The sequence below is a fragment of the Dermacentor albipictus genome, chromosome 8 (genome assembly GCF_038994185.2).
Source record: "Dermacentor albipictus isolate Rhodes 1998 colony chromosome 8, USDA_Dalb.pri_finalv2, whole genome shotgun sequence".
Lineage (NCBI taxonomy): Eukaryota > Metazoa > Arthropoda > Arachnida > Ixodida > Ixodidae > Dermacentor > Dermacentor albipictus.
The window spans coordinates 123,295,787-123,322,312 of NC_091828.1; the positions used below are offsets into that span (position 1 = coordinate 123,295,787).

At 43.7% G+C, this 26,526-nt stretch overlaps 1 protein-coding gene and 1 long non-coding RNA gene across 2 annotated transcripts; both read right to left on the minus strand.

Moving 5' to 3' along the window:
• Nucleotides 1-781: 781 nt before the first annotated feature.
• LOC135913001 (involucrin-like) lies at nt 782-8,995 on the minus strand. Its single transcript, XM_070524393.1, has 4 exons — nt 8,793-8,995; nt 3,290-3,320; nt 1,514-3,115; nt 782-924 (listed from the first exon to the last, which is right to left on the minus strand). Exons 1-3 carry the CDS (start codon nt 8,836-8,838, stop codon nt 1,561-1,563), a joined length of 1,632 nt encoding a protein of 543 aa, XP_070380494.1. The 5' UTR covers nt 8,839-8,995; the 3' UTR covers nt 782-924; nt 1,514-1,560.
• A 3,061-nt stretch (nt 8,996-12,056) lies between these two features.
• On the minus strand, nt 12,057-19,650 carry LOC139049160 (uncharacterized). The gene is made up of 6 exons (XR_011508141.1): nt 19,638-19,650; nt 19,048-19,087; nt 17,444-17,481; nt 15,829-15,853; nt 14,520-14,569; nt 12,057-12,121 (listed from the first exon to the last, which is right to left on the minus strand). It is a non-coding gene; the product is annotated as an uncharacterized lncRNA (long non-coding RNA).
• Nucleotides 19,651-26,526: the final 6,876 nt, after the last annotated feature.

Below are 26,526 nucleotides of genomic sequence, written 5' to 3' on the forward strand. Positions count from 1 at the left end.
TCTGGTTGTTCAGGTGCATTCTTGCCATATTAATGGCTGGTATCGTGCCAATTATACGGTCTTACAAGCAATCACTTATTTCAGAACTCTGTGCCTGTTGCTTCCTGTAACACGCTTTGTGATTACTGACCGTGTTTTAAGTGTTGCAGCGGTCGGATTGACAAGTCTTATTGTAGTGACGCAACCGTCAGTAGAGTCAAAACTGTCAGGATTCGCGCAGGTTTGTTTGTTTACATTTACTTCGCTGAGGCCGGAGTGATGATTATGATCTTGTGTTATTCACACAAAAAAATTTGTGCTCATGGGTTCTCAGTCATATTCAGCGGTTTTTCCGCACGATTAAAATCACACTCATTTGAACATTCTTGCGTGGCCAGCAGCTTCTAAACTGACGCTGTTAGACCTCTGAAAGGCGGGAAAGGTTACTAACTATGCATAAAATTGATACGTGTTGAAGTGAGGTGGTTGAGTGTGGTGATCGCGGCACACTTGGACACGATGACTTACACAGTGACCATTAGATTCCTATAAAAAGATAGTTTTTTTGTAATAATGGCTTTGAAAGGTATCTTACAAAACGTGTCTTTGACATAAGTACGACATAAGTACGTACATAATTCCTGTTCCTCGTGCATAAGTACGAGGAACAAGAATTATTTTTTCATAAGTGCCCTTGGAACTTAAAGTACAGTTCACCACTGCGCAACTTGTAAAGGTTGAAGTCTGATAAATGTCGAAGACATTAGGGCCTGTAATGCCACTAACCACACTTACTTAGCGGTAGAGATGACAATAAACATGTTTATTCTCAGTCAGCTTGTGCGCTTCAGTGTATTGGGCCGCTTACAGTTGAGTTGATCTTTATTATTCCGCAACAAGTAGTTCCATGCACATGATATGAAGGGCAAAGCAAGGCTCCAAGTCCTGAAATGAAACAAAATCGGGAATACGAATGTAGGAGCTTATGTTCGTAACGCAGTTTTTTTTTGTGTGTGGAACTTAGCACAATATAGCCGTGGTCGTGTTACGAAAGCTCATATTTTCAGCTTTCTTCTAAATATAGAACGCCCTACCGCTATGCGAAATAACCTAGTAATCCACTGAAAGATTTTTTAAACTAAGGCTACACCTTTTTACACTTTTTACACTGTCGATTAGACTATTCTGTGACATTTGCAGGACCACCCATTTGCTGTTAGAACCTCGTTCACTGTGTCAGCCGTCACCTCATTCCATGATAAGTGCACCGCTTCCATTAAGATCACTGACGCCAAGAGGCACTCAGGCTATTACTGAAGAATGGAAGACTACCTGAGAACGCATACAGCTGATCACGAACTTCCATTGGCGACATTGTTCAGGCGTCCGCACTGAATATGAAGATACGCTGATGAGAAGAGCTTGTCTCATTCTTCTCCCTCTCCTTAATAATTTACAACTATTTTGTTTGCTCTACGCCTTTTCGAAAAGCTGCGGCATTAAACTGGTACAGGTGTCCCCACGCCATACTTACGGCGTTTTTGCATGGAAAGTAGGTGCGTTCCTCATGCCTATGCTTCTCTACTCTTCCAGCCCTCCTTCAAAACTTGCTTCGTCATCCCTGTTCCCCTCCTCGGCGTAGTCTTTGTAGGCACCAACGTCGTCAACCTGTCCTTTCTGACCTCCTTTGGTGCCCTTTACCTGAGCCGGCTCGATGGGCCACCACTTCTGGCCCTTCGTATCCTGACCACCACGACCAAAGTATTCGTCGGGTAGCGGCAACCTGTCAGTTTCCTTCAGATTTGAACACTTGTGGTGACTCTTTTGGCCACCCTTCCGGCATGGTCTGGAGGGAACCTGAGGATACTGTGGGCGCTGGGGATATTGGGGATACTGGGGATACCGATGCTGTTGTTTTTGTCCTTTGTGATTCCATGAGCGGGAACCAGGGCGATGTTGCCTTTTTGGGCCCTTCTGGCGGTGCGGACGCCGTTCACGTTGTGGACGTTCGTAATGCTTCATGACGTGTGGTTTTTGAAGCTCCTGTATACTCTGTGGTCGCTGAGGGTGTTGCTGGCCTTTGATGTTTATAGGGCGCTGTTGCTGTTGTTGCTCCTGTTGGTGCTGGCCTTTGATATCTATTGGGCGCTGTTCTGGCGGCTCTTCCTCCTGTTGGTGCTGGCCTTTGATATCTATTGGGCGCTGTTCTGGCGGCTCTTCCTCCTGTTGGTGCTGGCCTTTGATATCTATTGGGCGCTGTTCTGGCGGCTCTTCCTCCTGTTGGTGCTGGCCTTTGATATCTATTGGGCGCTGTTCTGGTGGCTCTTCCTCCTGTTGGTGCTGGCCTTTGATATCTATTGGGCGCTGTTCTGGCGGCTCTTCCTCCTGTTGATGCTGGCCTTTGATATCTATTGGGTGCTGTTCTGGCGGCTCTTCCTCCTGTTGGTGCTGGCCTTTGATATCTATTGGGTGCTGTTCTGGCGGCTCTTCCTCCTGTTGGTGCTGGCCTTTGACATCTATTGGGTGCTGTTCTGGCGGCTCTTCCTCCTGTTGGTGCTGGCCTTTGATATCTATTGGGTGCTGTTCTGGCGGCTCTTCCTCCTGTTGGTGCTGGCCTTTGATATCTATTGGGCGCTGTTCTGGCGGCTCTTCCTCCTGTTGGTGCTGGCCTTTGATATCTATTGGGTGCTGTTCTGGCGGCTCTTCCTCCTGTTGGTGCTGGCCTTTGATATCTATTGGGTGCTGTTCTGGCGGCTCTTCCTCCTGTTGGTGCTGGCCTTTGATATCTATTGGGTGCTGTTCTGGCGGCTCTTCCTCCTGTTGGTGCTGGCCTTTGATATCTATTGGGCGCTGTTCTGGCGGCTCTTCCTCCTGTTGGTGCTGGCCTTTGATATCTATTGGGTGCTGTTCTGGCGGCTCTTCCTCCTGTTGGTGCTGGCCTTTGATATCTATTGGGCGCTGTTCTGGCGGCTCTTCCTCCTGTTGGTGCTGGCCTTTGATATCTATTGGGCGCTGTTCTTGTGGCTCTTGCTCCTGTTGCTGCTGGCCTTTGATATTTATAGGGCGCTGTTGTTGCTGCTTCACTCCTGCGGTCTCTTCAGCAAAGTAATCGTATTGGTCGCCATTCAGGCTGGCACTGTGGAACAGCGGACGCAGGAAGATATTATTATTGGAGTAGTACTACCATCAGTATATTTCTAATTTAACTTATTTCACGCTTAACTGCTCGAGTTTGCAATTAGGTTAACAAAAATAACGCCTCAGATATATTTCTAAATGCATCTTCAGAAAAAGAGTTGTTGTTACTTGCCTTTCTTCTCCATAATAACTTTCGGCAGCCGCTGAGAAAGAAAGACGGAGAGGTTTGCTCAGTGATTTTTCTTTAGAGGAAATTGAGTGACATTTCATGGCTTACTATGTAGCGACCGTCCGTCACTATGTTGCCCAGGCTTCGCGGATATCTAGTTTACCTCGCCTTCCCTCGCTGTGGGGGTTATTGCCCCCTGCTCGTTTTTGGAATCGAGGTGGCTGACCGAGAGAGGCGCCACCACAGCAAACTCGGCAAACCTGCTTTTACACTTGAATAAACCCAGTCGACCCTCCGTTCTCAACCTATCGAAACGTGTATTCCTAGCCTCTGCTAAACCGAGCTCCGAACAAATGGTGACCCAGGTCATTTACATTTTTTTTCATACACTAGCCATGGACGACGCTGCTCCTACTCCTGCTGCCGTAGACGACGCCACAATTACGTTTCCTGTCGTCGCCGCAGAGTTTCAGCTTCCCAGCTTTTCGCCCAAGAATCCCCGAGTTTGGTTTATACAAGTAGAGGCCCGTTTTCAACTGCGGCGCATCACTTCACAGAGCGCAAAATACCTGCACGTAGTCACCCCGCTATGGTCCAACATTGCCGATGCCATAGACGACTTGCTAGCGGGTAGACTTTCGGCCATCGCATACGACGACCCTAGGCACACGGTCCTGCAACGCCTCGAGCCATAGCAACAGTGTAGGTTCCAACAGCTCCTCTGCGAGGAACTCGGCGACCGATGACCGTCGCAACTGCTGCGCCGGTTGCGTCAGTTACTGGCTGAGCACTCCGCAAACGAGAGCCAGCTTCCAGTTTTGCGCGCGCTGTTCTTGCAACGCCTTCCGCAGTTCGCACACATGGTACTGGCCGATTTCGACGAGATGAGTCTCGGTCGGCTAGCTTCACTCGCTGACCGCATATGCGACTGCTCGTCTTCGGCACAGCTACCTATCTCCGCGGCGAGAGTCTCAGGTCCAGGAGACCGACTCTCGAGCCTGGAGGAAACAGTCGACCGCCTTACGAGTGCGCGGGAGAAGCTGACGACTGGCGGCAATACTGCCGTCTCGGCGAAACCATTCGGCTTCACAGTCTCGCAGTGCCCCTGGAGACTCACCGTGGCACTTGTGCTATTACCATCGTCGATTTGACCAACGAGCAAGCCACTGCACTCGCCCCTGTTTGTGGATGGAACACGCACCGACCAGGCGTTAACGGCGGCATGCGACATCGGCCCTCGAGCAAGCCGGCTATTCACGTGTGTCGACCGGTACTCAAGGTGATCTGAGGAGACATCTCTACAAGACATCACGGCCGAAACAGTGTCGGAAGCATTTGCTGTTACGTAGGTGTCGCGGTACGGTTGCCCTTTGCGCATAACTACTGGCCATAAGAAAGGGGACGCGAAAGACTTGAAAAATTATGGACTGATCAGCTTACTGTCCCCTACCTACAAAGTATTTACTAAGGTAATCGCAAACAGAATCAGGAACACCTCAGACTTCTGTCAATCAAAGGACCAGGCAGAATTCCGTAAAGGCTACTCAACAATAGACCATATTCACACCATCAATAAGGTGATAGAGAAATGTGCGGTATATAACCAACACTTTTATGTAGCTTTCAGTGATTACGAGAAAGCGTTTGATTCAGTCGAAACCTCAGCAGTCATGGAGGCATTACGGAATCAGGGTGTAGACGAGTCGTATTTACAAATACTGAAAGATATCTATAGCGGCTCCAAAGCCACTGCATTCCTCCATAATGAAAGCAACAAAATCCCAATAAAGAAAAGCGTCAGGCAGGGAGATACGACCTCCCATGCTATTCACAGCGTGTTTACAAGAGGTATTCAGAGACTTTGAGTGGGGAGAATCGGGGATAAGAGTTAATGTGAAATACCTTAGTAACTTGCGATTTGCTGATGATATTGCCTTGCTTAGTAACTCAGGGGGCCAATTGCAATGCATGCTCACTGAACTGGAGAGGCAAAGCGGAAGGGTGGGTCTAAAAATTAATCGGCAGAAAACTAAAGTAATGCTTAACAGTCGAGGAAGAGAACAGCAGTATACGATAGGTAGCGAGGCACTGGAAGTGGTAAGATAATACGTCTACTTAGGGCAGGTAGTGACCGCGGATCTGGATCATGAGACTGAAATAATCAGAATGAGAATGGGCTGGGGTGCATTTGGCAGGCATTCTCAGATCATGAACAGCAGGTTGCCATTATCCCTCAAGAAAGAAGTGTATAACTGCTGTGTCTTACCAGTACTCACGTACGGGGCAGAAACATGGAGGCTTACGAAAAGGGTTCTACTTAAATTGAGTATGACGCAACGAGCGCTGGTAAAAAGAATGATGGGTGTAACGTTAAGGGATAAGAAAAGAACAGATTGGGTGAGGGAACAAACGCGAGTTAATGACATCTTAGTTGAAATCAAGAAAAAGAAATGGGCATGGGCCGGACATGTAATGAGTAGGGACGATAACCGATGGTCACTAAGGGTTACGGACTGGATTCCAAGGGAAGGGAAGCGTAGCAGGGGGTGGCAGAAAGTTAGGTGGGTGGATGAGATTAAGAAGTTTGCCGGGACACCATGGCCACAATTAATACATGACCGGGGTAGTCGGAGAAGTATTGGAGAGGCCTTTACCCTGCAGTGGGCGTAACCAGGCTTATGATGATGATGATGATGACTGACCGAGATCGGTAATTCCAAAGCTCGCTTTTTACTGCCCTGGTGAGACTGCTCGGCACGCGTCCTCATGACACCACGGCTTATGAACCACAGATCAATGGCATGGTTGAGTGTCTGCACCTATAACTGAAGGTGTCATTGACCGCCACGCTCGACAGGTGGCACTGGGTGGAAAAGATATCCATAGTACCATTGAGGCTACGAACAAACAAGGATGACCTCGTAGTCAGCGCAGTCGAGATGCTCTATGGGTCAGAAGTTCCTGTTTCAGCCCGGTTTTGAGGCACCCATCAATGCACAACGACAGCGGCAGCTTAGCACAGAGGCTAGATTCTTGGATCGACAAGCTTCGACCTACAACCCCACGTATCGTCCCACGGGCGATACGTGGCGATATGTTTAGTTTCCTTACAATGAACACAACCACGCCCGTCTTTCTGCGAGCCAACTCTATCAGGCCACCACTGACTCCTTTCTATAAAGGCCGCTTTCGTGTGGTTTCACATTCAAAGAAAACCTTGAAGAATGACGTTTGCGGAAGAGAAGATACAGTGTCGTGCGACCGCATGAAGCCAGCTTATCTTGAGCATTAACTCTTCATTCCTTCCGCTATTCACACCTAAGCTTCCGGCATTCTAGGATTGGAGGGGGGGGGGGGTGAGCCCATGTAGCGACCGTCTATCCCTACGTTGTCCTCACTTCGCGGAAATGCAGTTTTCCCCGCCTTTCCTCGCTGTGGGGCTCATTGACCCTGATCTTTCTTGGAATAGACGTGGCTGTGTGACTGGGGCGCTACCACAGCGACTCAGAAAACCTGCTTAGACTTTTGAATAAATTAATCGAGTCTGTTCGCAACCGCTCAAAACGTGTATACCTTGACTCCTCTAAACCGAGCTCCTAAGAACTATAAAACAGCGCCTACAATTTTGAGCAAAATTTCACACGACCTTCTTATGATATAGCTGTGCGCGAAACTATCACATAAAGGCGCACAACATAATACTTGAAGAAAAAAATAACCAGTCACAAAACACAAAGGACAAGAAGAGAGATTCACACCCCAATGACGACTGGTCGTTCTGGTGTGAACCTCTCTTCTTGTTTTTTGTGTCTAGTGACTGGTTTTTTCCTTCAACTATCTACAAACTGGCCCGGATTTCAACCCTTCAACATCATACTTGCAGGGACCTTCGTTCTGCACATAGAAAATGACTAAATTTAGACGTTCATTAGCTCAATACGGGGAGCACTGCTAAAATCTGGATAAGAATGACAGAGCCAGTCAACTCAAGTGGATATTTGATTATAATCATTACCTGAATTGTGTGCGCTGTCCCGGCCAGGTTTCTTGTGCTGTTCAGTATGCTGAGCACAGGGAGATATGTTGGACTTCGCAATCTCTCGGAGAACATTTACAAAGCTTTTTACGCGATCCACATATACGTTCCTTTTGCTGCTATACTTACAGTACGAAGGCTCTTTCTACTAGGCTTCTGCTCTGATAATGTTTCTTTATAAGTACTTTTACATATTGATATTCAAGAAGACAGAGCGAGTGTTTCTTCAGCTAAGGACATATACTTCGGGGGTTCCCGACTATGTTATTATTTCAGCGAAAATTGAGGTGGCCAAACGTATCGGTGGAAAGGAATCGCATTTTGTTTTGCGAGATTGAGCGCTGATTTCCAGAAAAAAAAAAGAGATTAGGTAACGGCGAAGAAGAGCACTGTTGTGACTTGCAGATCTGACAAGTACGAAAACCTGTCAATCAAAAACTAAATGATTGTGCACCACCAAACATTATTTTGGTAATTTCACTCATCAGCACTACCGGCCAAAAAAAAAAAACTCCGGTGTACGCCGAGTGCTATTTCTTTTTAAATAATTGTGAAACTTTGCTTTTGAGCAAACGCCTGCCACTGTCCCCACCTTTCCCATTTTAGGGGCGTCTTAAAAAGTAATATTTGCCCCTTTTAATTATAGTTTTTACAGTATGCCCGCGAACGACGGCTAAATGTAGTTCTACAAAAAGATATCCCGTTACGTTATCTTGATTGGAAAAATTCAGCCCATACTTAGAATCATGAATGGTTATCCGTATTATTACTAGTTGCCTAAACTAGGAAAGAAATGCTTCACAATAATGAAGAAATGGTTCTAGTTTCTGGCAACGGCAAGATGGTGGGGGAGCTTAAAGGAATCGATGCCACGTGCCTTTCGTTATTGCGTGTTACACAGCTTAGCCTGCGTCGTTTCGGTCCAAAGTGGCTGTTCGGTGATCTATTACAAATTTCTATTTCTTTTTTAGAAAACACAGCTTTAATTAGTGTCCTTCGTTTCTTTTTTTATCTCGAAAGTTCTTGATTGTGACATTGTGTGTCTTTAACGCTGAACATGGCAGCTTCTCGTCGAATCAACTTTAAAAGCAGTTTTCCTAATAAATTTACCAATGCGGCTTAATACTCCACGAAACATATTTCACCTAATAAGGCAAATTGACTGAAAACACACTTCTAACACCCGTTGTTTTATTGCAGCCATAGGATGTGAGATTGAAGGGTTCGCAAGTAAAAAAAGAGGTTCTACGAGAAAAATAAATACAGATATTCTATACCGAGCTTGCGCTAGGCTAGTTTATGCCTGCAAACACTCTAGAATTGCAGTAACCCCCTTTGTGGAAGCAACTGATGTCATCAAGCTGCGAGACACTTACATGTGCGATTTGATGCAATAAATAAGGCAGCTTGTCTAAGTTTATCATCCGTAAGCAAGGTTGAGGTCTTAAAGGGTAATGAACATAGTCTTACCTAAAGAGAGCATCAAGGCACAGATGAGAAATACATATCCATTCATGGCGACCGCACAAGTCAAATCACTGGAGACAAACTGCTATATAGGTGGTAAAGCGCCCATTGTGAGGAGGCCTCCATATTGCAGCTTCTAACGGCGCCAATAAATGTTGTCGATTGGTGGGCGACGTTCTCGCAACACTCTCATCGACCATTCAACCTGCTGCCAATTTTTTAAGAGAGTGCGCGACCAGTCGTCTCTTCTTGATAGTCGCCGCCGCAATCGGAGTGTATCGTCTCGTAACGGAAGAAAAAAAAAACGAACGAACCACATATTTCACGTGCGAAAGCACATTTGTTGTTTTCCCTAGTTCTCGCAAATCAAGAGTTATAGTTCTGGTGACATTTCCGTTGGTACTGTTCAAGGAGTCTTGCAATGACATATTTCCAGGAAATTTGGCATGGGAAACTAACTCTATACGCTAATTTCTTACTGCTTCTCTGGGAGAGAAGCCGTATGGACTACATTCTTCAAACACGGATGAAAGGCCTGTGTTTTTTGTTGCCATTGGGCTCTCGTTTCATCGCAGCAGGGCTTCTCAATATAAACGCAGGAACAGGCACAAACACGGAGGCTCCTTTAATTTGCCATCAGAGATCGTTGAGAAACTGAGCACCTGCGCTTCACTTGTAAAGCGTTTGGAGACGTAAATCATTCCATTCATCTCTTTGTGTGTATCCATCATGCTAACGGCGCACATTTTGAAGCAGCAAGATTGCCCATTGAAGGATGTGCGTCGTGATAACTCTTCACATAAAGGTGCCGGCTTATAAAGAAAAGAAAAAAAACGAAATACTCATTGCATCTGATCGAATAGCTGCTCGCGGAAGCGCAGTGTCTATACGGCTTCTTGAATAGCGTCCAGCTGCGTTTAGGAGCAGCTTCCAATGCAGGGCATCACTGCTGTTGCTGAGAGTGCGAGGGTTTGCGCAGTTAGAAGGTATGACGTGTATAATGTCACTGACCTGGTCGCATCGATTGGAAAGGCTACTGCTGCACGTGGCAATCTTTCCGGAGTTTTCATTTTATATTTCGTTGCTATTTACGTTCTCAACCATCCAGGCATCCAAATACTAGATCTCTGCTCGACCATATAGACAGAATTTCGTAGGTATAAGGTTCATCTTTAAAGGTTCACTTACATGGCCTTTCGGTGTATGTCACCCAACGAGTCCGTGGCTCCCTTTGTATGCCGAAATAGATGCTATTAGGTTCACGTCATTTAAACTGAAAATTTAAGAGGCCGTGCACCATTTCTTCTGGAAGTCGAGAGACTCACTTAAAGTAGACCATTTCAAAAATGCTTTGCTGCCAGAAGTACCTAAACACGTTCTGAAGAAGCTCGAGTTAATGGAGATCAAAGGTTGCGTATGATCCCGTTAGCTGTGCTCCCGTTGCTTCTTCAGTGCCTTGCACTGCCAAGGCTACGGCGGAGTGCGACATGCCACCCTCAGCCCACTGAACGTCCCCGTGGGCCACAGGGGAAATTTGATTTTGTATGTCCACGTAGATGGCACTGCGTACACGTCCACGTCGCGAAGTAGTCAGGCAATCCAATATCCTGCATCCTTTTCACTCACTTCAGCCTGTTTATTAAACTGCGTCCACAAATGCACGCAAGAACCCTAGGAAAAAGCGCACTGATCCAAACACCCTTCTTAATTTATGTCAGCTATTGACCAATAGCAGCCGCCCATGGGAATCTGTTATATTACAAAACAAAACCTCCAGAAGATTGTGACGAGCATGCTTTCTTAAAAGAGAACGTTTCGGAAAAATGTGTCTTCGCGCTCAGTTTGCGAGCTTGACGGGTTGCGCATGACTGCAAAATTTCGCAATGTTCATTACAGCGCATGCTATCCGCGGGCTGTGTTTCGGACCAAGCCCGAGTGGTGGCTCAGGACCTCTTTAACTAAAAACCGATGATAAGTTGTGTAGAACAATGAGCTGTTAGAGGGACAGAGACAGAGAGATAAAGAGGAAGTGCAGAGAGGTTAACCAGATATCAGTCCCCGGTTTGCTACCCTACGCTGGGGATGGGAGATAAGGGTTAGAAAGAGGACAGAGAGGAAAACGTTAAAAAAACACGCACACACGGAGGCACACACACACACAAGAGGCGTCCCAGTTAAAGACGTTCACAAAGGCCGGTACATCGCAAAAAGCGCAATAGTGCTGGCACGGCCTTCTTCTGTGACGGTAGGTCCTTTCGATGGTGCAAAATTCTTTTTGTGCGCCTCCACGCAGTACAGTCCACAGAGGGAATGCCTTCGCCACGAACTTAGCCAGCTGGACGACCAACCACTATGAGCTGTTAAATTATTTTTACTGTTCTCAGTCTGCTAAACGATATATCGCAAATTATCAGAACTAAAACAACGGCGAAAGTTTTTGAAGCAACGCAGCAACAGAACGGATAATCAAAGTTTTGCTTTCAATTTTGATGTGCAAGTCCACATGACCATTCGCGACTTTTGCTTATAGTCTACCGTTCAATTTCTCGGCAATCTAGTCATGTACAATTATCGCCATTTACGTTACGACCAATCTTGTCTTCCTTGTATAGGGCCCTTTTGCATGCCTTTACAGCAGGCTAGTCCTTCGTTTTTTTTTAATCACTTCTGTCTTTTTCCCCAACCGTTAATTTACCGTTTTTGGAAAGGTCAATTTTCAAATAGCGGCGATTCATTTTTTGAAATCATGCTTCCAAAAAGCCTCTAAAGTTGTTGAGAAGCTATTCGTGAAGTAAAACTCTGTAAAAAAGGTAGTTAGCTCACGAAATTGTGAAACTGCCCAGAGCGGTGCATGTAGATTGATTGTCCACTAAGGTTTACTAACTTTGCTGTATACAGTCTGTTAAAATTTACGACGGGCGTCAAGCAGTCAATAGACGTTGCCCTATTCCATGTCGGACAGCGCAGGACAGCGAGGGATTCATTGAGGCTTTAAAGAATCAAATTTTTTTCTCAACGATGGGCCCAAATTTCTAAGCTGATTTGTGCTCCGTAAATAAAGATGACAAATGAGACCAGTTTCGCCCTTTTTTACTGGCTAGAAAATTGACTGTCACTTAGGAAAGAGGTGGGACCTAGCTCACAAGAAAGAAGGTTGCGCTGGCTTTCTCGACTGTGGTCACCTCAGCCAACACAGCCCGTCATCATACTCGCTTTTTATAATACGCAACGCACGAAATTGGTTTTTATAGGAAAAGAACCAATGTATAATCTTTTTGTTTATAGTTTATTTTCAGTAATAATCCGGAGGCTCCCGGTCTACCTCCTGTCCGCTGAAAAAGGAAAAGATAACAGAAATGTCAATAATGGCTGTAAAGCATTTACAGCATTGCAGATAAATCTGGAGACCCCAAATATGATCAACACATTGTCAACTTGATGTCGCGTCTCCGCACGGAAGCCTCTTCGACACTATAATAAGTTGTAGGGATATAAAGGTGTTGCTCCTATTTTAATTTTCATTGTAGCCCGGCCATATCCCGTGTCGCCATGTTTCTTCCCACCTGAGGGATTTTGTCACGTTCACGATTTCATAGAGTGTTTGAAGTTTAAAGATTGAAGTTTGTTTTCTTTCTTCATTACAGAAAGATGCAACAAGAGCTAATGGCCATACGGCCTGACAGGGGCTCTTGCTGCTAAGCGCGTTCGGCTTACATGATGATTCAATGTATGAAAAAAAAACAAATATAACAAGAACGAGCAAGTACGATGTAGAAAATAGAAATAAACAACATAATTTATACATTATACAATGACTATGTGAAAAAACATTTATGCTTCAATTTTTGTTTGTTTGTACATTCACATTACAGCGCAGATTAAAGCACACATATATAGCGCATAAAAAATTTAGTAATATAGCATTTTATGTATAAGTAATTCAAATATATATGAGAAGGGTTTTTATACATTGCTTAAAATTAGGTGCAAACAATCAATTTTTTGGCTATCCATGTTTAGTAGCCTTGGTATTTGATAGTTTATATCCTGACGTCCGTAGCTAGTACGCGTAAATGCTACTTTTCTGATTTGATTACGTAATGGGTATCGGGGAGAAGTATGTATGCTGACAACATGAAGCCTGTGTTTTTTTTATATGTAAGAGTAATCTATCATCAAAAACTTGATTTGCTCGGATCAGTAAATGTTTGCCAAAGAGATTGTGTGTGGGTGGGTTGCGCGGCCTACCATGTTAGTTTTTAAAAATTCAGACTGCTCGTTTTTGCAAGCTTAATAACTTCTCATAGTTTTTTGCTGTAGTTGTTCCTCAAATCAAGACACAATAAGTTAGCTTCGAGTAAAAAAGGGCGTAGTATAGTTCTTTCTTTAGCCATATTGGTATTAGATCAGACATTTTATACAGACAGCCTTGTCATATCATTGCTAACATTATTGGCATGATTGTCCCAGGAGAAGTTCTCTTGAAACCATACCCCCAAAACCTTTGGGTTGTTTGTTACTTGTTCTAGCCTCTTTGCTTGAAATAGAACAGTTGTATTAACAGGCAATTGCTTATTTATCGGTTTAAATATTATATATTTGGTTTTGTTGACATTCAATTGTAGTTTGTTGATGTACAGCCATTCAGATAATAAATTTAAATAATCATTTATTTCTTTTTCTAAGCATCGCAAGGAAGAATTTGCAAAGAAAAGATTAGTATCATCTGCATACATGATGATATTAGGGGAGCAAAGAATTTTAGGAAGGTCATTAATACAAAGATTAAACAATAAAGGACCAAGTATGGATCCCTGTCGCTCGTCAGGCTGTATTTTAAGAAGTGAGGAAGTCGCCTTAATATATGAAACAAATTGGTAATGATCCGTTAAATCCGTCAAACGGTCCGTCATTTACGCTATCTTCTAAAAGCAGTTTGAACTCCACGATAAGAGTACTTTAATGCTCTAAAATGTCTGACATAACTGATTCTTCAGAATACTATTACAGCGCATACAAAGACAAAATGGGACAAAATACAAGGGACGGGACAGAGTGGCGACATTAAACTGAGTCGAAAGTAACCGCTGTATTCTTTTTCTCCAAGCTCGTGTTCTTTAACACTGCTACGAAGAATGTATAACAAACTAGCCTGACCTGAACTAGTAAATATTACTCAACCAAACTGGTGACTCTTCATTGAAAGCTCGCGCTTCATAGGCAGGAAATGCATCCGGCTAAAAATTTATAACTTAGGTTTTAAGAAGACCAATAGAACAGGAATTAACATCCAACCTGACATTAATCGTATTATCACACTATTATGATGTTAATTATCAAGTAATACCATCACTTCGAAGCTTGCTTTAGCACAGCAAGCTTTTATTGTAAGGAAATTGTTGTGCGAGCTGTTGGAAACTATTGTCTTTACATTTGTACAAGAAAACACAAAAAACAAACAAATGCCCTATTTGTGTTTTTCGAATGAGCGTAACTTCAGTATAGAATTCAGATTCCTTTTTCTCCTCGAACAGCTACAGGCAAAAAAGCCTTTGCTCACAGTACTGCGGCCATGACCAGTTTATTTGCCTTTAAGGAAAAAGTTGCCTTTCACCACGCATAGAACCAAAGTGAGCACAAAATACTTCCATTTTTCTAACTGAGGCCCCTATTTAGTACCAACTGGAGGGGTAATTAAGTTAATAAATTGAAAGTGAAAGGTAATCGCACCTTCATCTGCTGATACGGCTTCGTCAGATCGTTCTTCGAGCGACTCCAACCTGCAATAACAAAAGCACAGTTTATAGCATACAATTTGTACTACGAATTTCTAAAAGATGTCGTCACAACACCGGGATAGGGAGGTTTATGTGTAGATAATCTCTTCACATACCCATATGCCGAGACCACTGGAAATTTACCGTCGACTTTAGAATAGAGCAGGTCTCTTGAATATTTAAACTTTGTTTCTTTCCGTGAAGGACCTATCATGTTCTTGCTTTATAAACTGTTAACTCATTTTTTAAAGACCTTCGCAGCAATATCTGTTCCCTACCGGCATTTCCTCTCCTCAGTAAAAGTAATTTTTATATGTATTGAGTCTCCTTTTTCACAATATCTACAGCCATATTGCTTCGCTAACAGAAGATTTTAACTGTGTCAATGCCTTCTTCAAAATCTTCACATCTTTTCCTCTTTCTATTCCTCTTTCCCTTGCCCCCAGTGCAGGGTAGGAAACCGGGCGCTCGTCATGTGGACCTTCCTGCTTTTCCTGTCCTTGCTCCCTCTCTCTCTCTGTCTTTCTCTCTCTGACATCTATAAGGAAGCGCATCGAATGCAAGGTATTCTTTGACCGACATGATTTCACATGTCTTGGCTTAAATTAACTTGGTCTCTGCTAGTCCACGGAACCTAATTTTGAGCACAGCACTCTCCGCCTGCGCTTTAAAAAAAGGTGCTTCAAGTTCGACATACAGCGCAAAAGACGAGGTCTGAAGGAAGCACACAGCACAGCTCCTGTGTTGTGTTCTTCCTTCAGTCCTCGTCTTTTCTGCTGTGCAAACATGTCGATATTGAATCAACAACTCGCCAAGCTTCCACCTTATCAAGTTCTTCAAGTGTAAGTGAAATAGAAGTTAACGCCAGGGTGACCGCTACCGACTGGTTCACTGGTTAACACTATCATGCCCAACGTAGTATATATAATACTACCTTGATACCTCAAAATTCTTATTCAAGCAGGCGGAACGTAACACATAGCTAATAATAGCGTTTTTGATATGCTGGCGAGAATATCCCTGGTGTCGATAGTTCAGCAAATCAGTTACGAATTGCTGATTACCTATTAGTATACGAATGAGCTGAAGACTGAAATAAAATTTATTTCCTGCTTTTGTACAAATGTACTATGCATGACCTGAATAAAGGCGATCAAACTACTGTAATTTCTCTGGATGTGTAACTGCGTTTGACCATTATAGGGCTAGCACGCAACATATTTGACTGCTTAGTGTTGGAATTCATAATTTTTATGACTTACATGTCATCCATGTCCGCTTCTTCATCTGCAAGAAATAATTGATCATTGCTCAAGTACATGCTTCTGAATGGGCATTGCATAAGGATCTAGTTGATGGCTAGCAGAGTCTCTCTCATATCAAAATGGTATTGCGTTACGTGCCCTCACATATTTTAATCATTTTAAAGCTATTCATATCTTGACGCGTAGGTTAGCAATACGAACGATAGCAAATGGACGACGTTGGCCCACAGCTCGATTTTGTGAGCATTTTACATTTTTTTCTCATCACCTCCGTTCTTGGCCACTCAGTCAACATAACCTCCTAAGCTTTCTTATTCGTCAAGATTGCGCACAATATTTCTCAAATGTCCCTATCTTTCAGCTGTAAAAAAAATCGATTTTAAAGTGAAGGTATTTTCGCGAACCCTCCCAAACATAGCCGTTCGTGGCTGCTGCTCCTGCCATCATGTAGAATATGGAAGATACGCACAAACGCAGCAGAGCAGCTGTACGCAATAGCAGGTGCCCCCAAACGCACACGTCGCAAACGCACCCGTGCACGCAAGTGACCCCAATGGCGAGTTGGGGGTGCCTGCAACTCTAAGGCACAGTACACTTGTGCAGCTGGATAGTCATGTCCATTCGGCAGCTTTTGAGGGAATTGCCGTAGTGTAACCTTGCAGTAACGGTGAAGAATCACAGTGGCACAACGCAAGTGCCGAAGTAAGCCGTTTGTTGGGCGAACTTCATCCCAGCTAAACCAGTGCCACTCAGCGCAGTGATAGCATCGAGCACAGTCATCCAACGTTGAAAATCTGAACTGCTTGTCAAGCGCGTCAGCTTTTCTACATGACTCACCGAAGTTACCAGTGTAATTGTCGGTGTCCACATGCCTTCCAGGAAGTACTACACCATTCTCGTCGCTCAACCAATCAAATTGCACAAGGTTCGGTGACATCGGTAACATTCGAGAAGCTTCAGATGCCGAAAGGCGCGTCTTGAGCCAGCGCGATAACATTTCAACGAAGATTGGCTCGTAAAAAACGTTTACTGAAAATATAATTTACACGCTAGTTGTTACGGCAGACAGCAGGTTATTCGGAGGGTGCCGCTGGTTCCTGCTGTTACGGAACTCTGCGCCCAGGACGATGGAGGTAGCGGGGACTTAGCAATCTGGAGCTTGACCAGTGGTTGACGGATCGCTCCACTGACACCAGTTTCGAGAGGTCTTCTGCCACTTCCTCATTACGTCCAATGTCTTGCGTTCTTGCTTTCACTTCTTCAAGCATTGAACCAAGCAGGTTGTACTAGCACTGTGGAAAGTTTGGAGCACACTAAACATGACAACAAGAAAAGGACACAGAAACCAGCACGGTGCGCTTGTGTCCTTTTCCTGATGCCGTCGCTTAGTGGGCGCAAACTTTTCCACAGTGAAATAAAACCAACTAGCCCGCCTTTCAGTTTTATTGTACTATCACTTCTTTCATCTTCGAAACTAGCAAGGATCAAGCTGTAGGAACTACGAAACGTTTTCAATTATTGGGGATGTAATGACTCTTCCTAAATTTTTTAACAAGCTAAGATTTATCAAGAACGGTGTACATGTTTTTGGGAAAAAGCTAATGTTTCTTACCTTCCCTAGAGTCTATATCATCTGCATCTTCATCCGACCTGCACAAAAAAAAATTGACCAATCATCCCAAGTATTGCACTCAATGCGCTAACTGCACTGTGCATTCGTTACGTTACGATAAAGGGATCTTTCTACGCGTGCAGTAGTACAAGCACGCGTGTACTTTTACGATCATTATCGTAATTTTCTGGTTGAAGTATATGGCTACATTGCAGCTATCCAGTGACATATAGCGAAGCCCCGAGGTCACTGGAGCCGTGACAAGTCAAGGAACGACAAATTATTGGAAAAACAGTGGCTGTACTACCTTACGAGAACGCGAGAATCCATGGCATCGTAATTAGTGAAAGCACTTTCTCCAAGACATGTTTTTTTTTTTTGTAAACAGAAAAGTCATGCACTGCAAAGGGAGTGATGGCTGAACGTTGCATTCCTTGGGACATTCCGGACACGCGAAACTCTCCCAATAAGCGAATAATCAGTGCAGTGTACGATGCAGGATTTACTGAGGCTAACACCTTAAAATCTGACCATGTCCCGGCACTGACGCTGTTTTTTCGTTCAAACGGATGAAATAAAGAGCAGCACTTCTTCATTTGCCAAATGTCATTTTTGCAATTGCCATGGAAGCTTGTTGGCATGTCGTAATCAAATCCGGCGTAAACATTCCTCCTAAATAAACGATTTTTCTTCTCTGACTGATATCGTCCGCATTTCCTATTCGTGGCTGCATGCATGCGAGGCCGAGTACAGTAACGCTCAAGTGCTAACGTTTTGGTACATGTTAAAGTGTTTTAACTTTAAACTTCGCTTCTTAGAAGTTCCAATAAGGAAGTGGAACATTTTAGTAACTGTCTTCTTTTTGGTGTAACATCTGTGGAACAATTTTAGATGTTCCACTTGTATAAGAAATGTTAGGGGAAATGCTGTTAAGAAATGTATACAACTGCGGCAATAATATCGAAGGAAGGAAGAGCCGGCCCTTATGAACAATTCTTCCACCATAGGTTCCACATAGTAACAGAAACATTTTTAAAAGTATGTTGCATCTACATAGAGCGACCTACGTGGCTAGAGATTCAGAGTCTACAACGAGGCTTAAGAACGGGCTAATTGTGAATCCACAATAAAAGTGAGCATAGCACAGAGGCAGACGATTGACAAATAAATGGGAGACACAAAAATGCTGACTTGCAAGTAGAGAACGCTCATACCTGGATCATACGGCATATAACGCTGTTTTGTAGATATTTAGAAGCTTTTTTTGTCTTTGGGAGTGATGGTAGAATAGTGTGATTCACGCCATTGTTCTATAGTTGGCCACTTGTTTTGCGAATAGCGGTATTGTTCTCGCGAATTTCTGTAGATGTATTTTATGAAATGAAGAGAAAAGCGTTTGATCCAATGCCTTATGCCTTAATCTTGGGTCTACCGTCGCTGTATAATCGTTAGTCTCTTTCTACGCCATAGTCGCTTCGTATATTACATTTCTCATTGGGCAGACAAAGCATTTACTACTGCGACGTAAACTGATGTCACTCATTCAATCGCACTGTGCCAAGATCCAGCTCAATACAGTAAAGTCCAAATAAAGGAATTCATACGCTCTTTCGTCCATTTCATCAGCAGCACTGTCGTCTTCATCTGTTATCCGCAACGAAAAGAAAAAGAAAAGAGCATGTAGCAGATTTAATAGATCCATCAGATAAATGCCTAATGAGAAAGAAAAGAAGGACAGGAGGGATGATCGCAAATTTTGGCCGGATAGAGCGAAAACATTGATTTCGCTTGGCCGAAGGCCTCTTAATATCAGCGGATACTAGCGATAGCACAGGCTTTCGCGCAGTTTGTAACACCCATAAAGAGTCAAGAAGAAAAAGAGCTACAAATAATCTACATATTATCCTAGCACAGGGTTTTAACACATCTATCACGTTCTTTGCCGAATGGGCTGTCAGCACTAAGCATCGCGGACTATTGAGGTCAATGCCTAACTAGATACCTTTTTAGTAAGCGAGCATGTCCGTGAAACTAATACGACATGTCATTCTGAACAAGACATTTCTATTCCTCATCTCGCACAGAAACAACAACCATCATGCCCACTTCGACATAGCTAGTAGACGCTAAAACATTATGGGGAAATTGGGTGAAATATGTCCACGGCTCAACGACATTGCAGAGAATGGCTCACCATATCGGGGGCTGTTTGAAGGGAGGGGAAACATAGCAAGAAGGAGAGAAGAAAAAACTCCAGTTAATTTTCAGCGGAGTTTCAGCGACAAACTTCAATGATACGCAATAAGCGTACTCATGACCTAATTAGTCGGTCTGCCGAAATAACCATACTAGCATTTCCCTCCATCAAATTACGAGCCTAGCAAGCTCGTATTTTTTCTATTGAGCACTAAGGCGGCCACAGTTTGTGTAAGCATGCAGCCGAAGGTCATATGTAGAAGCAGGCGGCGAAATGTGGTCATTGGGCCAAAATAAAGAACGAGAAAGAACTATTTTAAGCGACTTCTATAAAACGCCTACAAAAAACAGTTCTCAGCGAAGTACTAAACAAGTGCGGCTAGGTTAGCGGTACCGTGCCCGCTACAACTGATCTACAATTAGCGCTGTCATTAAGGCCCGTGACACACTGAGATATTCGACAAAATACTTTGTAGCAATTGCTACACAGCTCTTTTATTAAAGACCGCTTTTAATATTGATATTTGCATGAGTTTCTTAGAGTTACGTAAGATTTTATGCGCAAAGGGTTAACTAAAGCAAATGAAAGGTTCATTGCAGGCTTAGCACAGGCGCCTGTAATCACTGGTAACAATTGTACAGAGACAAGTGCGTCAAGTTCTGGAGAATATATCGTTCTTTAGTAATTTTTGTTCACATGACGTATGTAAAGGCACTTGTAAAAGGAAATATTATATTCTCATCTGCTTATCTGTCGCACACAGCCGCGAAGGAAACCCATAAGGGTTTCTCCGAAGGATAGCCTCGTAGTTTAATAAAATTTTGTCTAGCTGTGGAGAGTGAAACGGGACAAACGCGTTCTAGGCGTGGTGTCTTCACCATCTGGGCTAGCCTGGAGGCAAAATTATAGCAGAGTGAAGGCGAATCGATCGACAACCAGAACCACAGGAACGCAAAATATGACATTATTTATTTATTTATTTATTTATTTATTTATTTATTTATTTACTTGCAGAATACTGCTGGCCTGAGTCTTAGGCCTTGGGCAGGAGTGGATAGGGATATATGCAGATGAACAAAAAAGATTGACAACAAAAATCATTCCAAGAATTCAATACATTGCAATAGACATATTCCCTGATCCACACGAGCCGTACAGAGCATTCCAAATAAAAAAGCATAACAAATTTCAATATATTTTAGAATACGGATATTCGCTGAACCGCAAAACCTGTACAGAGCATACTGATAACAACGCGATATTGATAACAAGGAGCCGCATTCATACTCGTATGCAGAAAGACATCGCGCATGCTCGGTAAGTTGAGCAGCAAGAAATCTACAAATAGTAATGACAAGCCAGCGAAAATAGCACTTGTGTCTATTGTAAATCAAAATGGAAAAAGAAAATCACATTTATACATACATACATATACATATGCGTACATATAACAACAAGTCTAAATGCTATTCAGCAGGTTACAGAATGACTGGACTGTCGGGCGTTCCACTGTACTGGCAGAGAGCGCATTCCACTCACCTATCGTCCGAGGAAAAAACGTGTTTTAAAACGTTTGTTCAGCACGAAAATTCCTTTATTCTTTTCGGGTGATTAGATCGTGTTGCACGCCTAGTAACTAAAGTAATATACATATCCTTATCTATCCCCAGCATGTCGTGGTAAAGTAAATACATGTAGTTCAGCCGGTCCCTATATCGCCTTAATTATAATGTTTCTACGTTAGTTTTGTTAACAAAAACAGTCGGAGATACGTGCCAGCTATAACAGTTAAATACGAATCTAACAGATTTTCTTTGAATGTTTTCCAATTGAGTAATTTTCGTCAGGGTGTACGGGTCCTATACTATCGAGGCGATACCAAAAAAGAAAAGCTTCGTGCCACATAGACGTGAAAGACAATTTTGCCTTTCATTGATCTTTCTCCCCCTTGCGGGCTTCAGCAAAACTGACTTACCACAAGGGCACTTATTTTCGCGATTAATATCCGCCCAAGGCTATGAAACATATCTGAAAATAAACTGTGGTGGTAGCTCGATCAGTGGCTATGCCGCTGCGCTGCTGAGTACGAGGTCATGCGTTCGATGCCGTATTGCAGCTACTTCATTCCGAGGGGGGCGGAGAGCAAGAACACTCGTTTACCGTGCATTTGGTGCGCATTAAAGAACGTCCGGTAGCCGAAGCTAATCCACAGTTCGCGAATAGGGCGTCTCTGGTAACGCGATTGTGGTTTTGGCCCTCGAAAACCCCGAAGGTATTGAATGTTACCAGGGAACACGAGTCGACAGTTCACGCAGTGTGTTTGTTAAGTAAACGTTTTTTAAACGGTATGAGCTTTGTGAAATACTTCTACTTGCGCTTATGCAGCATGCGCAGAGGAAACGTCAGCTGGGACGTCCAATTTTACTCACATCAGTCTTCGTGTTGTGGAGCGCCTCATGCCGGGGGTGGTTCTTCTTTGGCCGCCGCCGCCAGCGTGGGCGATTGTGGCTGCAAAGTCAAAAACGAGTGTCCCTTGCTTCTCCGAAGACGTGGAATACTTTTGCCCGTGAAAACTTGGTCGCTTTGAACAAAGCTGGGATAAGGCTTTCAGCCTGGCGATGTCGTGTTTATCGGTATACAACTTCTTAATGAAAGCAGAATTAGCACGCGTCCAAAGTATGCACTACAGAAGAAATAGTAAGCCTTGAACAGATTAATCTTATAGCATAAAGATAGCTGAATTTAAGCACCCAAATTTTAAAAAGGGACCTCCAAAGTCATTTGCTAAGACAGTGCTGCACTAATAATTGTTGTTGACTTGTTTCTGTTTCCTTTGTCCCATTATTGCCTCATTGCCTTAGAGCGCGTTTCTGTCTTTGATCACTGCACCAAACGGCACTGACTGATTCCATGACATCAGGTTCACTCCAGGGTTATCATTTAGTTCTTATTTTTCAACTGACCCATAGGGCTAAGTACCGTTGTCATTGTCCTCGCGTTTTAGCCGCATGATGATGAAGAAATTCGCTCAGTGTCACTTGAGTTTTGTTCAAGGCTAGGGGCATCGAAGGTGTCAGAGATTAAGTGCTTGTTACAATGATTATTAGCTGAAGAACGCACGAAAGTGGTTCTCCTCTTTCGTTTCTTCCTTTTTGTTTTCCTTTTCACTGTCTACTGTGGTATGCACTGATGTCCCAGATGGAACGATAGAGCACTGCCATTTGACCTCTGTCGCTTCTGCATACTTCGTCCTTGAGGGTAAATATTGACGGTTAATCTATCACATACATTTTGTCTATGCTCCTCCCCCTCCCTCTTATCCTAAAAAAATGCACCAAGAGCAAAAGTCCTCTCAAGAAAACAATCGTCTTGCCTATGACACTGTTTTTCATAATGTCACACGCAACTCATGCATTGTCGTGCCATTCACACATGCGGTTCACTTGTCCCTCTTCAACAAGAGAAATGGTTCACAATGAGGGAGGTACGAAGCGATGATCTGTGAGTGAGACAAGGGAAGCTGAAAGCTTGGAGCCACCGTTTGGGACACGAAACTTGTCTTTGTGATGACGAAACTAAGCCCTCTTATCAGAGTGCTGGCTATAGCCTCAGGCTTACTTCATCGGCCAACGTTACCAACTTGTTAACGCATGCTGACATTACAATAAATGTATGAGCGGCCGTTAAGGCGCCTAAGCGATCCTATCTTTCATTATAAATTTTTAGACATTGAATATCTATGTCAGCAAAAAAAAATGTTTTGTAGCCATTAGCGTGCTCCGACAACGGATAAATGAGCCCAGTGCACATTCCTAGTCTAAATAGAAATTAAAAAAACTACAAATTGCAATACGGGGTCCTTCATATACAAATATTTGCAACAATTGTCTGCTGTGGCTGGCACCCCTGTGTTGTGTGTGCTGTAATAAGCTGAGCATTAGCACATTGATTTCTTATTTATTCGCTTGGGTTGCCACACGGATATCCTCATTGCTGTTTTCAACTACACTTCACACTATGGACACCTTTGTGCAGTTTTAATTTGGTTGCGGTCTGTTCAGGATTGACTACCATGTTAACTGTGATGCACTTTAACGGCGCTGCACTAACATTCTGAAAGATTTAAAGCCAACTTGAAAAAAATATTTAGAAGAATTTTTCGAAAATTGGTTGGTTCAAGTGTAGCAACGACTTATCCCTGCAAATTAAGAGTTTCATACAAAGAAAACACAATGAAAAGTAATAAAATTACTAGTCCCTCAAGGGGCATATAAAGTTTATTGTGGTAGTTTTGCCACAAATGCATTTTTGGTACTACAGAGCACAAACTACAAATGTGTACCTTTCTTAAAATTGAAACAATTGTGCTTCCAAAATAATTTATTAGCATATAATTTGTAGACTGTGATGGTAGCATGGTTTTCATAATACACTAAGCATCGCACTTGAAGCCAGCGTTCCCGGTATTCAATCAGCAGGCTTTGGGGCGAGTGTGATGAAAATATTTGCGTTTGCATGCACAACTGAGAATATTGAGCCTTCGTGGCGACAGTTCAAGTCTTAGAAGCCTGGACAAGACAAAGGCACTACGTTTGAACGACGTCCGTAGGTACAGAAGAAACATTGCTGAAATGACTGCTGTGGTTTACGCCTTGAGTCTTGACCTGATATCAGGTGGCACGCGCTATACAACACGCACAAGAGCATCTCAGAGGCTAAGTTTTAAGCCATTATTGCCATCGTCTCTGTTCGATGCAGTTTATCCCAGTAACAATAGTCTTGAAACGAACACAAATATGCGTCGAGTTAAAGGGTTAGCTGCTCCGAATCATTGCACCATAGTCGTCTCCAGATTTTTGCAACTTCTGGGAAAGGAACTAGCGCATATGGATTGCATTTTTAAAAGTATTCCTTTACCTACAATGCCAAACTATTTGGTCGCAAGCCATCACAACTCCAAAACTCACGTTAACAAGAAGACTCGTGTTTCGCCAAATGCGATGCTATTGAGAAGATCAGCGAAAAAAAAGCGAATCTAAAGCCTCACCCAAGACCAAGACAATCGCACAGCAGAAGAGCACCGTGCTTCTCATGGTTCCAAAGCAGCTGTTCCTGTTTCCGGACAAGAGATGTCTGCAGCCGACGGCTTCGCCAAATTAACGAGGGCGCTGCGGAAATGAAGATCGTGTTTTATACGACCGCCAAACGATCCAGCGAATTGGGCCAGGAGCCACCCTGCTGTCTCTACGTGGCTTTCTGCTTGGCACGGCCCAATCGTCTGTTCGCACGTCTCCTATATCTCATTGACTATACACGAAAGAAATTCCCACTCTCAAGTTGGATGGCTCGGTTGGTTGTCACGTTCCACTGGTTCATATATTATCTCTTGCCAGTGCGGAGATCGCTTCACCAATGACTCTCTTCCAAGAGAGCGTCACGCTCGATATTGGCTCACCTTTTCTTTTGCGGCCGGTTTTCTTTACGGCCTCCAGCCATGAATAATCGGCGTATATCATCAAGTAAACTTCGACAAACGACTTGAAAGTGGTTCGTCTTTCAATACGTCGAGGCTTTTTGACTTTAAGGCGACGTTACCGTGGCTGCAAAATTACGTGTGGGGACAGCCTAAGCCCCGCGTGCCAGAGATACAACATCATCGCACCTCTACGTAGAATCCAAACCTAAACAGCTAGTTTTACAACAGCTGGTCACTGCCACCTTTTTAGCCGTACTGGTGTGGACAGCAAGAGTTGTGTTTCCTTTATATGGATGAGCCATTAAAGCTGCCTAATAGACCGTCACGTCCTATCGTAGCAGCCAAAGACCCATAGATGCTACGTATTCTATACCAAAGGCATTGCCATACTATTCTACAATCGAATGGGTTGATTGAAATATGGCCGCCAAAGCTGCGATATGTCTTTGAGCTTTTGTGCGTAGAGATGCTGAAGCGGCAGGCTGCAAGTGCACACGCAGCGACCATTCCACCCCATCCACCCACCTATCGCTTAAACCTACGCAACGCTCTAAGGACTTTCTTTTGGTAGTAGCATTCGCATATCATATACTTTTCTTTTATGCCTTATTTTTGCTTGTTTTGTTTCTTCCTCTCCGTGCTGTGCACTTTATATTCGAGCAGCCTTTTTACGATTGTATGGGACAGATGGCGTCGCCAGCGTCATCTCGTAATCATTTGAACCCTCGTGCCATAGTCGTATAAACAGAAACCGGGCACAGCGGTGGAATCAGCTCTTAAACGCCAAAGTGTTTGCGTAGTTTGCGAATGAAAGAACCGGTATCCCTGAATTTTCAATAGAACAATTAGTACATGGACGAACAGGGAAAATGCAAAGTTGTGTGAGGAGACGTACAGAGTTTCCGAAGTCCTGTCAATTTTAGCATGCACTTTACGTAAATGAAAGAGGGAGGAGTTCACAAAATAAGAAATTTAAGCGCAGTGCAGGTACGAAGTAACCTCAGAATGCGATATTGAATGATATATCTGCGTTCGTTTAACGCAATCCGTCGAAATACGCAATAAATAATGGAAACCTGACTCCACCACGAAATCAGAGAAAGCAATAGACAGCATATGTACTTTTAATTGCTATCGTCAGCACCTATAACTTGTCTTTTGGAGAACGGTACAGCTTAAATGCAAAAAAGGTCTGTAAGGATAGACACATGCTTCGCCTTAATGCAAAAGAGAAACCGAGCTGTCCACAGATGAATGTTGGTAGACTTCATGCAGGGAATTTCTGCGCTGAGCAGCTTGGGGTAGATCGATCAATATATAGCGGTACGTGTAGCTAAATGACTTTGGTGTAACGCACCCGACGTGACACAAGACCATCTGTGTCAATGTTGCCTCCGGAGAAGTGTTCTC

Bases quoted from the DNA above. Each gene is read 5' to 3' on its own strand.
- LOC135913001 (XM_070524393.1), bottom strand. From the start codon at position 8,838: ATGAATGGATATGTATTTCTCATCTGTGCCTTGATGCTCTCTTTAG. The intron at 3,321-8,792 runs GTAAGACTATGT...TTTCTTTCTCAG, and splicing joins TGCCTTGATGCTCTCTTTAG to CGGCTGCCGAAAGTTATTAT. The intron at 3,116-3,289 runs GCAAGTAACAAC...GCTGTTCCACAG, and splicing joins AGTTATTATGGAGAAGAAAG to TGCCAGCCTGAATGGCGACC.